Here is a 14,228-nt window from a genome sequence, read left to right as displayed (position 1 = left end):
GACATGTTACTCTAGTGCTCCAATTGCAAAATGATAACATGATGGCATCTCCCAACTCATATTATTACCTTGTCAAGTTGTTTGACACTATTTGCTCGTTGTAATTCAGAAAAAACCTTCTATCAGACCTAACAACCTTCTACAAATTTGATTTTTCTTTTGGACGTTTGATAGACTAATTTAATTTCAATCTTTTTCCCATATGTTAGTGGGACTAAGATTGGGTGCAGTGCTCGAAAAAAACCTAGGTTTAGTGTAATTCCACCTACAAATTTTAAAATTTACCTCTAAATTTTATATTTGAAGGTGAGAAAACCTACAAAATTTTGAAAAAAAATAGTGTAATTTGGTGTATAAACCTTCAAATTTTGTCAATTTACCTTTGTTGTCTCACATATGTAGGTTTGCCAAGTTTTTGGAAAAAAGTTTTTTTCAAGCACTGATTGCGTGCTTAAACATACCAGTTTTCTTAGAAAACATTATGTATTTCATTGGTTCGTCATCTTCAATAGGCATGTATATACACAAGCACATCACCTAGCACAACATAATCTCATCATAGATTTACTTGCTCTTTTATTGGGCTTGCACATACTTTCACGACCGAAAAAGGAAAGATGCCCTCCTCAAGGAGGCTACCTTGGGTTGCGAGGAAGCTAGGTCAACCTGAGTCTTGTGTGCAACAACGATGTGCTGTAGATTTTGTGTTTCTGAGAGCAATCAATGCCTGACTCTTTCTCAAGGGAGGAGGTTCTCATGCACAATAACTTAATAGACACATCCAAATTTTAACAACTTTAGTAGCACCAAACATTGTCTTCCTTTGAATCTTTTGAGAAAGCCACACCTTTAATGATTAAGCACATAATCTTTAATGATTTTACTCTAGACGATTGATTGGCACGACTATGAGACTGGGGGGCTAAGCGCAACTCTTCAAGACCTAACAACCTTCTAAAAGTTTGGTTTTTCTATTTCGCATAGACGAATAATTTCTCCACAAATTTTAATGACACTAAGATTTTGTGCTTGAACATATGATTTTCTTAGGAACCACATGTGCCCTTTGTTGTGGGACTAATATGTTTTTTCTTAAACCTTGCCGTCATGTATTTTAATGCTTCCTCATCTGCGATAAACATATATGCCAGAGACATTAACATAAATTCTCATGTAGGAAAACGGAGTCTTTTTCAGCGTTTTTCATACCATGCATTAACATCATGAGCTTTTGCTCGAGAGGCACCACATACCTAGCTAGGTACGATCCGTGGCAGGGGACCCCCGCCCCCCCCCCCCCCCCCCCCCCCCCACCGGGTTAGCGGTCCCTTGCCCCCAATCGTACCTAGCTAGGTATGCGGTGCCTCCCTCACAAAAACTCATGATGTTGAGGGTAAGTCACAATGTGGGAATTATTGTGAGAATTTGTCTAAAACTTCTTGTGCCCCCTTCCTTACTTGTGATTAGATATCAGCTTGGCTGCCAACGTGTACGATGATGCAGTGAATCCCCCGAAAATATAGGGTAGGAGATCTTTCATTGCGATTTTGGAGTATGCTGCCGAGCTTTAGTGAAATTTCTTAATCCAAAGTCACAAATTTTTGGCTTGCGCGACAAATGCTAATTAGGTCTCCCCACTCTCGGAAAAATCGAAATCCTTTCAAAACATCTCAGGTGCATAAGTGAAGGGTGAGTTTAGGAATAAAAAGACCTTGTGTGACACATGCTTCAAAGGATGCAACATACATCAATACCATCATTTGTTTTCCCCCTTTTGTGTATGCGCATGCTTGTGTGTTTGTGAGTTTTTTCCAGGCTTTTGGGAGGACCGGGGTTTGAATGACATTGATACCATATATTGCTACCTAGTTCTACTATTGGGCATTGATGATTCTAGGGCTGATATGGTAACACTTCCCTTCATGGGCAATTCTAAGATTTTTTTACATTTAGGTGCTCTTCATGCCGAAGCTATAGCGAACCAGATCAAGTCATCTAGCTATGAAGGTGTGCATGAACAGACTCATTCCGAAGCTCATGGATCTTAATATGGGGAGCTATGGAGCCTTTCGACAAGAATTGATGTTTTCTTCATTCCCCACCGTCTACTACAAATGTTATAGAATTGGACACTTTGGTTGACTATTGTCAAAGGTTTTGGGACACCTCTTTACCAGTTTCCTCGTTTCGGAGGATTACCTTGAAGGACCAGATTGAGCAGTTTTGTTGTGGACTACCAAAAGAGTTTTGATGGTATTGCACTTGAAGCAAAAAATAAAATTCATTCAAAGGCTTATGGGACATGAGAAAGAAGCTTTTGGTATGTATGCCGGCTCATTGACATATCCTACGGACACGTTAGTGTCCACCTCAATGAGACAAAAGTCTTGCAAAGCAAAGCAAAATCAAAAGAAATCCATATGGCCCAAATTAATGAAAGAGCAACGTCACAAATTTTGGGCTTGCACGACAAGTGCTAATTAGGTCTCCCCACTCTCGGAAAAATGAAAATCCTTTTAAAACATGTTAAGTGCATAAATGAAGGGTGAGTTTAGAAAATGAAAAGACCCATGGGAATGGAAATTCCAAAGACTTTTTGTGCCCATATATAAAAAAGAGATGGTTGAGTATACATTGATACATATATGTTTCTCTTTTGCTTATTTTCCCTTTAGCATTTTCTTCTCTTTAGTGTTTGTCCTTGCACTATATAACGAATATATTTTTTTTTGAAGCCATTAGGAGAGCTCCCAATTTCAAAGAAAAGAAAATGTTCGAGCAATACTCATAGAGATTCCAAGTCAACACTAAATCAGTACTCATACTACCCGTTGCTTCATTATTATATTCATTTCACCACAGTTCTTGCGAATCTCATGCTCCCCCTTATCAAGGCCTTATCTCATAAAAGGATAAGAGAGGAATTGAACTCAACACCTCAGCGAGCAGCCTCACAACTGTTCAAGCCTGACCACATGCACCAACATGTCGAGCTGCGATTGTAGTTGATTCAGCAAACTAGAAAACAAATGCAGCGACCTCTGTTCATTTCTTTGTCTCCGCCTCAACATTCGGCTTCGTATCCTGTTTGCTGCACCCCTTCCCCGCCCCCCTCCACCTCCCTCCCTCTTGCTGATTCGTCACTGAGCTTGAGGCCACCCAGGCTGGCTCCGCCCCTCCCTGCCTCTACTCGCTCGTCGTGCGTCCTTACCTTCGCAGCATCTTCAAAAGATTCTGATTTATGTACCATTTTTTGAAATCGTAGGTGCATACTCATATGGTGGAGAAACTGGAAGGTTTGAAGTTTGGAAGTTGGAAAATGGAGAGCTGATGACTGCAAGATTTGGGTAGAGCTACTACAGACATGGTAGGCGGGTTTGGGCGAGACATGGGAGCGAGAGGGTGTTGACAAGATACCACTGCGTCTGCGATATATATTTAAGGGTGAGTTAAGTGCAAGGAGCCTGAAGAGGTGCCCATGGCTGCACACAATGGCGCTCAAGATATTATAGCAGCTGAGGCACGAGTGGTGGAGATAGACAGCTGTGTTTTTGGCGCTCCAGACTTGGGGGTGTTGTCTAGTAACGGTGATGGCAAACGGAATCGGGTTGCATAAAGGACAGTGGTCGTAGAGCATCGGTGGCAAGCGAGCAAATTAATGGCGGTAAGAAATTGTGAACAATGTCATTGAAGATGCTTTTGTCATCCATGATTGAACGCCTCCAAGGCATCTCAAAGGCATGAATGATGAGGGAGAGAAACTAATGATGAAGTGCTATTATGATCCCACACTTTCAGTAGCCAAAATAACAAGTCTGCGAACAGAACCTGAGATTTTATACCTGTAGGGCTAGCCATTGAAAGAAAACATGGTTAAAGGATTGTATATTTAAGGCAAGGAAGAGTCTATTCTTGTGCATTCAAATATTGCAAATCTGGAAACTTCACGATTAAGAAATGATAGGATAGAGCCACAGAATGATGTGTATCACCATTCTAAATAAACGACTCTACCAAGAATTGCCGAAGTGGGGCTGCTACCTCCTTGCTAGTGTCAAGAAGTTGTTGCAGAAGTATTATTGTTCATGTCTACATAAGATCCAAAAACTTCAGACAGCTAACAGCAAGACAATCAACGTTACACCATTCAAAAAGCTAACCGAGGTACTCTGGAGCTGGGAATTGGTACCTACAATGATTGTTGCCCAAAATGCAGTGCAAAAGAATGCCTATCCGTTCCATTTTGCTTTATGTACTAATGCAAAAAATAAACATCACTAATTAAAACCTGATCATGCGACTTCATGCACTTGCATACATGCTACAAAGACCAATATTAAGGCAGCATTGAAAAGTGGCCTACAGGAAACCTTTCATGATATAGGTAACCCTTCGAATTTGTCTGTCATCGCCACACACACGCGCACGCGCACACACACACATCCACACAAGCCTGTTTACCAAAATTGAAATGATATGTTAGCATCGGACATATGCACTAGGTGTGAATGTGCTAACATTGTATATACATGCACTGACAGTTTATCGTCCCGCCAACATCAGATATACATATACTAACAAATTATAAATCTCCATACCCCTCCCACCCCCCACCCTCACTTCACAACAAAACAAACAAGCAAAAAAGAACACAAAAAAAGAAAAAATGCACACAAAAACACTGCTGAGTTCATTTGCTGCAGGCCATAAGTTGCACCCATGACAATTTTGACATCGAAAGAGATTATATGTTTAAATTTGAAGTGATTACAAAAATCATGTACATTGAGTCACTTTCTTGTAAATGCCTATTGCAAGACTATTTTGAGTGTCCTACCTGCTATACCTTAAGTCATGGGTGTACACAAGAACATGATAGTTAACCATTCTTGTTAACTAAGGAGGCATCTTTTCTCTTAATTTGTAAAAATATCACCATTCCAATTCTACAGCCAGATTCAACAGATCTCTCACTTGCTGTATTGCCCTGCCCTTCTGTTGTTGACTCAGGTGAATAGCTACTGTCCGTGGATCTAGATCTCCAACAAGTTCACCTTTTGGCTGAGATGCTGCTATCTCTGCCAGAAAGTCATCAACTTCTCTGATGAAATCAGATCGTAGTAGCACATCCTCCTCTAGGGGAATGTCGATTGGCCCGTGATGCTGATGAAGCCAACAAAGATTCTAAGAGTGAGTACGTTTCTTTTGAATGGCAGTGCAATCAACTTATCATCATTAAATAAGCAGAATCGCTTACGCAGCCACATCATCGAAATTTTGTTCTGAAACAAGCAGTTTCTAATGAAAGCCATGAAATCAACTACCATCCCTCTAAAACACATGGAGAAACATGGATGAACACTAATTTTACTTGAGAGGTTTAGACTCCGAAATTGCAATTTTTTTGCTTTCTTTCAACCTGAGCTTTATTAGGATTTTAACTTCATTCCTTCCCTCAGGAATAACATTTAATATCAAACCAGAGGACATAAAATGCTTCTAATCTTATGGTAAACGAAGACCAACCTCATCGAATGGGAACCTGAAAGTAGGCACTACATTGAGAGAGAGAGAGAGAGAGAGAGAGAGAGAGAGAGACAGAGAGAGAGATGAAATGGAATGTAATATTAACGTCTTCAAAAGGCCAAAATGACCTATGAGACCAGAAGGTTACATGTGGTGAATCTAATACCAGGTCTGGGTACGAAAAGTACAAAGAACTGAAAAGAAAATAGTGGGTAGGGGTGGGGTGAAAGCTGATACAAAGGGAAGACAAAGGGTGAGCTGATACAATGGATCTCTCTGACAGTCGAGGCATCATATACATAAACATCAGTATCCGGGACGGCTCCTATGTCGCGCCAGTATGGTATGGATCCTCTGTCGCAGTCTGCGTCAATATCGAGAGGGCCCTCTCATCTGTGGGCGACGGGACCACCCCAACTCTATCGCCCGATCAAGCAGTATGCCTCTGGTACCTCTGGTGTTGTTATGCTGTGGGGGCTTCTCGAACTCCTCTGTCTGTGACTGAAAGAAATCTGTGACCTTCCGCTGTCACTGGATCTCTCTCATTGTGCCCCTCTTCAAGAGGTCCTCTCTGTGTTTGCGAATCTCTAGTAAGTATAATCCAAGGCATCTCTGATCCTGGTATCTCATGACTGTAGAAAGTGGCCCAAAACCCTCTCTGAATAGACAATGAAAGCGGCCTCGTATCTCATAGTATACTGGGCAGTGACATATGTAATGTAGCTCTGTCTCTAGCTCTATTTGGCACACCTGACAAATCTTGGACTCAGCACGTACTCCTCTAAATCTGCTTGTCTCGATCTCTAGCTGATGTGAGGATGTGCGTATCTGACCAATAGCACATCGTATCCCGTGGGATAGATGAGTATCCATGTATCCTGGTCTGATCACAGAACCATCCTCCGTGAGTTGGAGAAGATGCTCTCTATAGAAGGTCATCTTCGTACCTAGCTCATGTGTAGGTTGTATCCATGTCCTCTTCGTATCCAACTGAATCAAGTCTTGTCTGATGAGCCTAGTAATCTCTGCCCTTGTGAGGGGGATGGAGGGTGCATCCAGAGAGTACTGAAATGGGGGTAGCCGGTCCATACTAAAGCCATGTAACTGAAACCAAGATGCCATCTCTGCATACCAACAAGATCTATCTCCCTACAATGCCAGCTGTCGCGAAGACTCTAGAGCTAATCAAGCATATCTGTCTCTAGGGAGAGCCCAAGTGCTATGCATAAATGAAACTGATCGAGTGAGTGCCTCCACTATTAATGGGGCAGCAGCGAGCTCCGCCCTAACAATGCCATGTGGTACTGAGGCCTTGGCCCTAATCATCCGAGAAATCATAGACACCAATGGCTTCTCCATACTTCTCCATCCATCAATACTGCCAGCTTTGCTATGATCAACTGAGGAGCCCCATATCTCCACTCCGTATAGCATGGCCGAAGTGACCAAAGTGTCAAAGAGCCAAAGCTTTCTCCAAGGTTCCTGGAACTGAACCTGCGAAGATATCCTCTCAAGTCTCCCCAATGCTGCATAGGCTCTAGTCAATCGCGTATCTGCTGCACGCCTCAAGGAAAAAACTGGACCACTGAAAACCACCCCAAGATAAGTGTATGTATCTGCATACTCCACAGTCTCTCGACCGTATGTAAAAGTGGGGGCGGATCTCCTTACCCAATGCGCCGTGGTGTTAAACACCATTACCTTGGTCTTACCAAGGTTCACAGACAATCCACTATCCCGTGCAAATACATGCAGTGCATCCAAATGACGTTGCATCCCTTCTGGAGAATCGAAGATCAGCACAATATCATCAACATATAATAGCAACGGAATCCATGTCCCTGCAAGCTGAGCACCTCTATCACCCTCTGTATGTACATAATCTGAAAACTCATCTACATATATCCCAAAGAGAGTCGGAGATAGGGGACAACCCTGCTTCACCCCAATGGTGGAGTGAACTATGTCGGACATGCCCTGAGTAGTGCGTACCTGTCCTACCACTGTCCTGTATAAAGCTAAGATCCCCAGATCAGCTCTGTGGGCACCCCCATGTCTTGCAATCTGCGTATGAGTCTGGCTCGTGGCACTGTATCAAAGGCTTTGCGGAAATCCACAAAGCTACAATATATCCTCCTGCCATGGTGTCTACCCTCCTCAATAATGGCTCTGAGTGTCAAAATCTGGAGAAACCTCTCCTAAACCCTGCCTGTCCTGCTGCCCGTATGCCCTCTCTCTCTCTGCCCATCCACTTAACTCGTGCTCAAGAATTGATACATATAGCCTAGCCAGAGTGTGACCAATCATAATGGTTCGGTAATTCCCGGGAAGCATAGGATCTCCCGACTTGAAGATAGGCACAATAGTGGACATACTCCAAGTCTCAGGGAAACCCTCATACATGGCTCTATTAAACATCATAGCAAGAGGCTCTGCAAGCATATCTCTGGCATGGATAAAGTGCTCTACTACTAGACCATCATGATCCTGTGCTCTTCCTGTCTTCATCTTTTCAATGGCTTTCCTTACCCTCTCAGCAGTAAAGAAAGTACATGTTTTTGGGCATGCCTCTGGAGGGTCAGGCAAAGGTGGCTGCCCCGGATGCTGTATAGAGAGATCTAGCATATTCCCCCCATGTCTCTGTGGAAGTGATGCCTGGCGGTGGCGAGTGCTCATTGGAAAGCCTCCATGCCTCACTAGAGTCCTGACTCATAAACAGCTGATACAGATCACGCTCTAATTGAGATAGGTAAGCCCTCTTCTTTCGTCGCACTAGGCGGCGGAAGATAATACGTGACTATCTATGTGTAGTAGTACCCATGAGCACCTCTCTCTGTAATCTGATCCTCGTCTCTCTACACTCCTCATTATACCAATTGTTCTGAGGCATGCTCCCAAATCGTCTGCGTGTAGGCTGGCTGTGGGGATATGTGTTAGATGCAGCGAATGAATGTTTGCGCTTTGCTCAAGATGAGTGCTCCGAACTGTGCTCAAGGTTCCTTTTGTTCTTATGGAAGGTAGAGCCTTCTGTTCTTAAGGAGAGAATGCTATGATCACAAACAAAGTGAATGGACACTGTACGTGCAAGTGTATGAGACTGAGAGATAGAGAGAGAAGAGAGATACAACACCAGAGACGTTGTAAAACCCTCCTCTGAAGGCCCCACTCTCGTCGGCGAGAGTGGTCTACTATTGATTGCACAAACTGGTACAAACTGAATGCATGTGATTGATGCAAGTCTAGGCTATGTCGGCGATGATGACGGAGATGACGAGGCCGACCAAAGGGCTGAAATCTGCAATCTTTTATCTGCTGTCCAAAAACGCTATGGGCTGAAATCTGCAAATCTTCTATCTGTTGAATTCTGACTCTATGTCGATGGCGACAATGCGACGACGACACGCTGAAAACGCAGATGCTGAAATCTGCATTTTCCGGTTGAAACTGTAAACCTTGCGGAAACTGACCGTGCGGCGAGGAACTGCTGCGGGAGGTGAGATCTGCGAGGTTTCGGGACTTTATCTGCGGGTGCTAACTGCTGAAAACTGAAAACGCTAATGTTCCTTGCTGTTCCGTCGTGGTAAAGCTGCAAAACGCCGGGGCTGATCTGCAAACCAAAAACGCTAGGGCTGAAATTCTGATGTTGTCGCCGGTTGCTCTGCAAAATGCAAAACGCTAGGCTACTCTGAGGTTCTGTTGTCGCCGGAATCTGCAAAAGCAAATCGCTTGCTGATCTGGTGATGAAAACGTTAGGTATTGGCTCTGCTCCAAAAACGCTAGGTCTCTTGGGGGGGTTTTGCTGAGAAGGTGCCTGTTGAGCGTGGACCTCCTGTTGCCTCTTCTGCCAATTAGTGCTAGTCTAGGTTTGCTTATATGCAAACTTACTCAATTTGCCCTACCTACTTTTCAACAAAAGTCACTTAAAAATAATAAGTGAAAAACGTCAAAAATAGGTAAAATAGGCTAAATGCACTGGAAATTTCCCCTGAAGGATTCTGATGGATTCTGATGGGAATGCTTATGATCATGCTGTGTGCAACCAGAGGATATGCATCTACACTAAGTGACTGGGCATGCACGGTCTACGAATAGACTCACAAGAGTGCTAGATCACTTCTAATCTAGACTGACTGGACTGACTGAACCCTTGTCGTGCTGTAGCTTGTCCACGGACACATAGGGTTGGATGTGTCACATGACAATATGCCTCTAATGCTGCATCATGCTGCGTCTCTGTCAGAATTTGGGTGAGCTCATCTGGTGGTTGTCCTGGCTCCTGGGTGTATAGCTGCCTATATATCTCATCAGTGTACACGTGATCCGTCTCCCTCGTGAAGGTATACCGAGTATGTGTGGAGGCCTCTCCCAATGGAGCTGTGTTGAACTGGAATGATAGAGTGAAAGACAAGGTAGCATGATCGACTGCTACCCCATCCGGTCTAGTTCCCACCACAAAATCTTGAAAGGAAGGAATGAGTCCTGGCGGAGCCATAACATAATCCATTGTACTAGCGCCATGCCGATGTGGAAAGCATGTAAAACCACCAGCTGCAGGGAATCTCTGTAGGCCATTCAAAATGGTCAATCCATGTGCAATCCCCACATCAATCAAGTATCTACCATACTCAATGTGCTCCTCATCCTGTAGGCCATTCATAATGGCCAATCCATGTGCAATCCCCAGATCAATCAAGTATCTGCCATACTCAGTGTGCTCCTCATCCTGTGATAATCTGGACATGTCACATGACACATCCAACCGTATGTGTCCGTGGAACATGATCAGGGTTCAGTCAGTCCAGTCAGTCTAGATTAGAAGTGATCTAGCACTTTTGTGAGTCTATTCGTAGACCGTGCATGCCCAGTCACTTAGTGTAGATGCATATCCTCTGGTTGCACACAGCATGATCATCAGTATTCCCTTCAAAATCCATCAGATTCAGTTAGGGGATTTTTCCAGTGCATTTAGCCTATTTTCCCTATTTTTGACATTTCTCACTTATTATTTGTAAGTGACTTTCCAACAAAAGTAGGTAGGGCAATTTTGCTAAGTTTGTATATAAGCAAACCCAAGTTAGCACTCAATGGCAGAAGAGGCAACAGGAGCTTCCCGCTCAACAGGCAACTTCTCAGCAGAACCCATCAAGGACCATCAAGACCCCTTGGCGTTTTTGGATTTCCCAGCCTCACCTACCCTCAGACCTGGCGTTTTCCAGCATTGCTTGATCGCCAGCCTCATCAATATTACCTAGCAACTGCAGATCCCCAACATCGCCATCAAGTCCAAGTTTGCTAGCATTTTTCCATTTCAGCCTATTAGCGTTTTTGGTCTCCAACAAGCCCAACGTTTTGGCAAGGGACACAGACAGCCCAGCGTTAGTGCTTTTCAGCCCTAGCTGCATCAGAAAGGCAGCGTTTTCAGCCCTATGGTACAGTAGCAGATTCAGCCCCATTGGTTGCAGAAGTTCCCCCATTTTCAGCCCATAAAAACGCAGCCAAAACAGTCATTTTCAACCACCGAAACAGTCCCGAAATTCAGCATTAGAAGATCTCAAATTTCAGCCATCAAGTCGTCGTCATCGGCATAGTCCAAGTTGCATCAGTCCATTGCATACGCATTGTACCACTTTGTGCAATCAAAAAGTAGACCACTCTCGCCGACGAGAGTGGGGCCTTCGGAGAACGGTTTTACAACGTCTTTGGTGTCGTATCTCTCTTCTCTCTCTATCTCTCAGTCTCATACACTTGCACGCACATTGTCCATTCACTTTGTTCGTGATCATAGCACTTTCCATTAAGAACGGAAGGCTCTCCCTTCCATAAGAACTAAAAGGAACCCTTGAGCACAGTTCGGAGCACTCATCTTGAGCAAAGCGCAAACAATCATTCCGCTGCACCTAACAGGACAGGCCCATTTCCGTAATATCAAGCTCCCGCATCAACTCCTCTGAGGTATCATAGAATACTGTTTGGTGGTAGGCAGTCCTAGCATTGAAATCCCCCAGGATAATAATGTCACCGTCTCTGGAAACTTCCCATATATCATCATCTAAAATAGAGAAGGGGGACTGTCCTCTAGGTGATGCATATACTGATGTACTGGGAGGAAAATAGCAAATAGCAATGTAGAGATGTGTATCCACCCTAAAAACCCAACACCCATGTACCTGAAACCGTGATGTCATCTCGCCATACCAGCATGTTGTATCTCCCTACATAGGTAACTGTTCATCAGTGTGACCCGACCTCCCGTGATGGTCGAATGAAGACCCCCATATCTAAAGCACCCACATCAAGGCGTAGAGATCCATTACAATTCCAAGTAGCAACTTTGAGTGCAGTCCCATAGGTCTCGCGCCATCATGCGGAGCGCCTCTCCATAATAACCACTCGTCCATCTCTATAGAAGGCCAATTTCCCTTTCTCTCGGGCTGTCCTTATCTCAGGCATAACTTCTTGCATATGAGCAAGCTGTGAGAGTGTGAGGTCGTTTCTAAAAAATATCCCCGTCTTCTTTAGGAGGCCACTGAATAAAGCTATCTTGTGTCAGCATGAGAAAATGCTCTCTGTAGTAGTCGATCTTGGTGGCCAAGGGATGTGCCGGTCCCACCCAAGTCCACCTTTATGTGTCTCTGTCTGTGCTCGTCTCACTACCTTGTTCCTCTTGTTGCATGAGCAGGAGATATGTGATGCACTCAATCATGCTAGGTAGACGGTAATCTGTCCATGGTGTAGCAACACTCCTGTATCCATCTCGTCACTAATGCATACCATACCCTCTGGTCACCTGACTCTACCAGCTGTCGGGAGGCTTCATAAGCGAGTCTATGCAGTCTCCCTGAACTGAATCCCGATGAAGGATACGGTCTCGAATAGCACCTTCACTGCCATGGGTAGTACATGACACTCGGTTCTCAATAATTTATTTGGCACAGATGGTTTGCTGTGAATTGTACATGATAGCAGAAAAATCTGGGGTATCTCTAGTCTGCTCAAGCAAGTCCCTAAAGTCTGGCTGGTCCAATCTCTCTGACCCAAATCCAGTTGAAGAAAGGATATGGTCTGGAATAGAGCCTCAACATCCATGGGGTAGTACATGAAACTCGTCTCTCAGTTTGTTATTTGGCACAGATGGTTTGCAGCAAATCATACATCGTAGCAACAAAATTAGGGGTCACTCTCTGTAGTCTGGCTGGTCCCATCTCCCTGACCCGAATCCTGACGAAGAAAGATACCGTCTGGAATAGAGCCTCCACTGCCATGGGTAGTACATGAACTCGCTCTCAATACGTTATCTGGCATGGATGGTTTGTTGCCAATTATACATAATAGCAGCAAAATCTACAGTCTCTCAGGTCTGCCCCATGATAGTGTGGATAAACCTGGAGTCAGAGCTCGCTACATGAGTGCAGGTGTCATCAGTGTGTTGAAGAGCCAACACTTCGTGCGTGGCTCCTGGACATGTGCCTAATAACGCTGCCTCTCAAGAATGCCCAATAAGTATATGCTCGTATCAAACGGTCCTGAGAGACCTATGACATGGAGATCATCCTTGCTTGTGTCAAACAGCCTATAGAGAAGTGTAGTGCCTGCGAGTAGTCTCTCGAAAAGATATTTTAGTAAACTTTACGGATGAGGTGTCGAAACCTGTTCGCAACATTTCGTTAAGTTTTGTGCAGGTAGGAAACACATTTTCATTGCTATACTGCCTTGTTACACGAGCATTCATGCATGCAACGCACACCGGGCCTAGCTATCCGTTGGTGGACTCAAGTCTCAGATAGAGCGCCCACAGGCCATTATGATAGTGAGGATGATACACAGCAAACCATGTGTACCACATGACATCATCAGAACAGAGTTTGTTGCACCACCCATGTTGGCAGAGGCATTGTTCAAGAGAGATTTAGAGAGATGCCCCTGATTGACTACCCCGCACATGTCGGTAGAGGCATTGTTCAAGAGACATTTAAAGAGATGCCCCTCATCAGAACAGGGTTTGTTGCACCACCCATGTTGGTAGAGGCATTGTTCAAGGGAGATTTAGAGAGATGCCCCTAATTGACTACCCCGCACATCATTTGAGGCATCCAGACAACAGTCTAGGACATAGGTGACAAGGTGGTTCACAAAGGATGGTTTGGATGGCCCACCACCTGCCACCATTGCAGTATGACAGGATTCCCCACACATCAGCCTCACTCGGTGAGAGGAACAGAGTAGTAAGGTAGGGTCTTTGGTACCTTGTGTAGAAGGAAAACACTAACCTTTAGTAAATCGAAGTCTGAAGGTACCAGAAAGGAAAATGCATCTTCACGTGGGAAAGTTGTGATCATAGACTGCCGGCAACGTCGAATCCAATCTTCATGGCTGGTACCATCTTGGAGATTGAGCAGCTCATCCAGATATTGCATGGCAGGTGTTGCTTCCCTTCTTAGGATCTCTGCCTGACACAGACAAGAAGTGAAACTTAAAGAAATCTATTCCAAGCAGAAAGAGGCAATAAGCTTTTCACAACATATGAGTATTAATTTTAAAAACAGGCTGTACATGCCAATGGGATGGTATACATATAGCTTCAACCAATAGGACTAACAAACTGTGTCCAGGTACACAAGCAGCAAAAGCTTGCAAAACGGATGGAAGATTATAGCGTTCAACATATTTGCGTGCACAATCAAATTCTTTTTCAAGAAGATTCG

General features: G+C 44.2%; 1 protein-coding gene across 2 annotated transcripts in view; it reads right to left on the bottom strand.

The window, feature by feature from the left end:
• Positions 1-4,726: 4,726 nt before the first annotated feature.
• Positions 4,727-14,228, bottom strand: part of PAC (pale cress protein (PAC)) — a 73,359-nt gene continuing 63,857 nt past the window's right edge. For both annotated transcript variants that reach the window (XM_086517799.1, XM_086517805.1), the window contains 2 exons: positions 13,794-13,973; positions 4,727-5,163 (listed from right to left, as the gene is read on the bottom strand). In XM_086517799.1, the coding sequence (XP_086373925.1) occupies positions 4,933-5,163; positions 13,794-13,973 (411 nt within the window). In that variant the 3' untranslated portion in view covers positions 4,727-4,932. The remainder of the gene's footprint in view (positions 5,164-13,793; positions 13,974-14,228) is intronic.

This window comes from Adiantum capillus-veneris, chromosome 1 (genome assembly GCF_014529385.1).
Source record: "Adiantum capillus-veneris isolate H3 chromosome 1, ASM1452938v2, whole genome shotgun sequence".
Lineage (NCBI taxonomy): Eukaryota > Viridiplantae > Streptophyta > Polypodiopsida > Polypodiales > Pteridaceae > Adiantum > Adiantum capillus-veneris.
Note: the sequence above shows the minus strand (reverse complement) of the source record. Positions and strands in the feature narration are given on the sequence as shown.